This window comes from Lactuca sativa, chromosome 2, assembly GCF_002870075.4.
Source record: "Lactuca sativa cultivar Salinas chromosome 2, Lsat_Salinas_v11, whole genome shotgun sequence".
Taxonomy (NCBI): Eukaryota; Viridiplantae; Streptophyta; class Magnoliopsida; order Asterales; family Asteraceae; genus Lactuca; species Lactuca sativa.
In genome coordinates, this window is record NC_056624.2 from 175,934,055 (window position 1) to 175,937,001 (window position 2,947).

Sequence of the window (2,947 nt, forward strand, 5' to 3'; positions counted from 1 at the left end):
TATACCAATATTTTGTTTTAAAATAAAAATACGTTCCACCACACATAATTGTGTCTTTTATTATATTTAATCATAAAACCAAAAGGGAAGAGGAATAAATAACTCGTAGACATTTATAAAAAGTTTTAACTACATAATCACAAACTTTCAAATGGATTAGGTTATTTAGACGAACCTTACAAATAATAACCGAAAGTGACTAAATTACCCCTATGATTCAAATATTATATACAATGAATCAATCCAGAGAGACAAGGCCAAAAATACATTTCATATTTCTCAAACCACATCAATCAAATTAATTTAATTTAACGAATTTAATCAAACTTTGAACACCCTAAACTTGACTTTTGTGGGGATTTAATTTAAATGATGGAAAATGTTAACTAGTTTGGGGTTAATGACAAAAAGAAGGTTTTTTTCTACATGGGTCAACGTCAAAGCCGGCCCAACCGCTTGCGTTGAATTCCACGGATCAATTGTTTTTTGTCCCGTTAAACACGGGTTCAATTTTCAATTTCCCCCACTTATCACTCCACCTTCATTTTTTCTTTTCTTTTTTCTTCTTGACTATTTTAGTAAATTACATTTTTGTCCATCAGAAAAAGATTTTTTATTATAATAATTGATCTAGAAACATAGCTGATTTTTATCATTTTTATTAAAAATATAATTATTTAATTTAAACATGAATCAAAAACGCTTTTGCAAAACCTAAGACAATGAAAAGAACTTTTTGGAATCAAAATTTTGACAAAAAAAAAGCCCATTGAACATTCAAGGGCCAAAAATGTAATTTACAATGAATAGTTTATAATAAAGAAAAAGACTAATAAAAAATTCCACTCGTTTTCTTCTCTCCAAGTTCACACTTTTCTTCTTTTAGGTTCTTTTACGTTGCAGAAAAAATAATTATCAAAATCCAACCAACAAACAACTACAACGACATTCGTTAATCTTCTCTCTCACTCTGCGGATTGCGTAAACGCGTGTTCAGTGCTTCAGAGAGAAGGCGAAAGGTGGTTGAGTTACGATGTTGGAGTCGTGTTACAAGCCGCTGGAACGGTGTTTCGGCGGTGGTGGTGGCGACGGACTTTTATGGAACATGGACTTGAAGCCACACGCATCCGGTGAATACTCCGTTGCAGTTGTTCAGGCCAATTCATTGCTCGAAGACCAAGGTCAAGTGTTAACTTCACCATCCGCGACTTACATCGGAGTCTACGATGGTCACGGTGGTCCCGAAGCCTCTAGATTCATCAACAGTCACCTCTTCCGTTACCTAGAGAGTAAGTAGCATCCGAAAACCCTAATTTTCTTCCACTTTTCGTCGATAGAATGATTTTTGTATTGGAAAATTTTACTCAAAGCTGTAAACAGAACTGAGAGATGTCACTAGAAAACAGTTGGATATGTTTAAGCTAAAACTTCATCATTCTGAATCTGATCCGATGCTTGAAATTGAACCAACTATCCGATAAGCAAAAATTGGTCCAGAAAACAAGCAAATCGAACACTTTCTAAGGTTTCAAATCAGCTCTTGTTCGTATCATTAATTGATTTGATCCGTGTAAATATCTCAGAATTTGCTGATGAACGTGGAGGATTATCCAAGGATGTGATAGCCAAGGCATTTGATGCAACCGAAACTGAATTTTTGCATTTAGTGAAAGAATCGTGGCTTGATAGACCACAAATTGTCTCAGTAGGTTCATGCTGTCTTCTTGGTGTGATCTCAAATGGTACTCTATTTGTGGCAAACCTTGGGGACTCCAGGGCTGTGCTTGGCCGGCAAGCTTCCGGCGGCGGCAGGATGGTTCATTCTTCAACTGTGGTGGCAGAAAGGCTATCAACCGACCATAATGTTGGGGTTGAAGAGGTCAGAAAAGAGGTCAAAGCCCTTCATCCTGATGATGCACATATTGTAGTGTACACTCATGGTGTCTGGAGGATAAAAGGCATTATCCAGGTGTACTATTTCACCCAATTGTATACCAAATTTTTATATCTTTACACATCTCTTACTCTATTATGATCAGGTGTCAAGATCAATCGGAGATGTATACCTGAAGAAACCGGAGTATAACAGAAACCCTCTCTTCCAGCAGTATGCATCCCCTTTCCCTTTAAAAAGAGCTGTAATGTCAGCAGAGCCATCGATAATAACTCGAAAGCTAAGGCCACAAGACCTGTTCTTGATATTTGCTTCAGATGGTTTATGGGAACAACTCAGTGATGAAGATGCGGTTGAAATTGTTCATAAGAATCCCAGAAATGTAAATAATCTACTCTCTTCTTTTCATCATGTTTTTTTTTTCTTGAATAGAGAATATTTATATGAAGTAATAATGTTTTTTGATATTTGTTTCAGGGGATAGCAAAGAGATTAATAAGAGCTGCAATAGAGGTGGCAGCAAGGAAAAGAGAAATGAGATATGATGATATAAAGAGAATTGAAAAGGGTGTGAGGCGACATTTTCATGATGATATTACAGTGGTGGTGATTTACCTTGATGGAGGTCGAGGTAAATGTAAATCTCATTCTCATGATGATATTACTGGTGACACTACTGCCCCTCTTGATATTTTCACTTTTAATTCAGATGATAATTCTCATCTTTCTCCATGATCAGTTTGGATCATCATATTTTGTTCATAGGGTGGGTTTCTGTTAAAGGATATAGAGATAAAGGGTATTGTTGTAAATAGCTTCTATCTTTTCTAGGAAATAGGAAACCCATCCACCTGCCACCACTGGTGGTTGGTGGTTGTGGTTAGTTGTGAACTGGCTTAAGCCACCTTCCCTCTAGGGTTTCATGAAAATGGTGGTAAACTATAAATATAATATGGGTATGTGTATAATGTATAATGTATTTGTATAGGTGGTGGTAGTTTTTGTTTTTTGTGTTGTAAAACTGAAATATTGTGTTATTGTGTTGTTAGTATG

At 36.0% G+C, this 2,947-nt stretch overlaps 1 protein-coding gene across 1 annotated transcript; it reads left to right on the forward strand.

Annotated features, from left to right (window-relative positions):
- Positions 1-853: 853 nt before the first annotated feature.
- On the forward strand, positions 854-2,947 carry LOC111902764 (probable protein phosphatase 2C 63). The gene is made up of 4 exons (XM_023898573.3): positions 854-1,289; positions 1,584-1,969; positions 2,040-2,276; positions 2,372-2,947. The coding sequence occupies exons 1-4, from the start codon at positions 1,034-1,036 to the stop codon at positions 2,627-2,629; spliced, it is 1,137 nt and encodes a 378-aa protein (XP_023754341.1). The 5' UTR covers positions 854-1,033; the 3' UTR covers positions 2,630-2,947.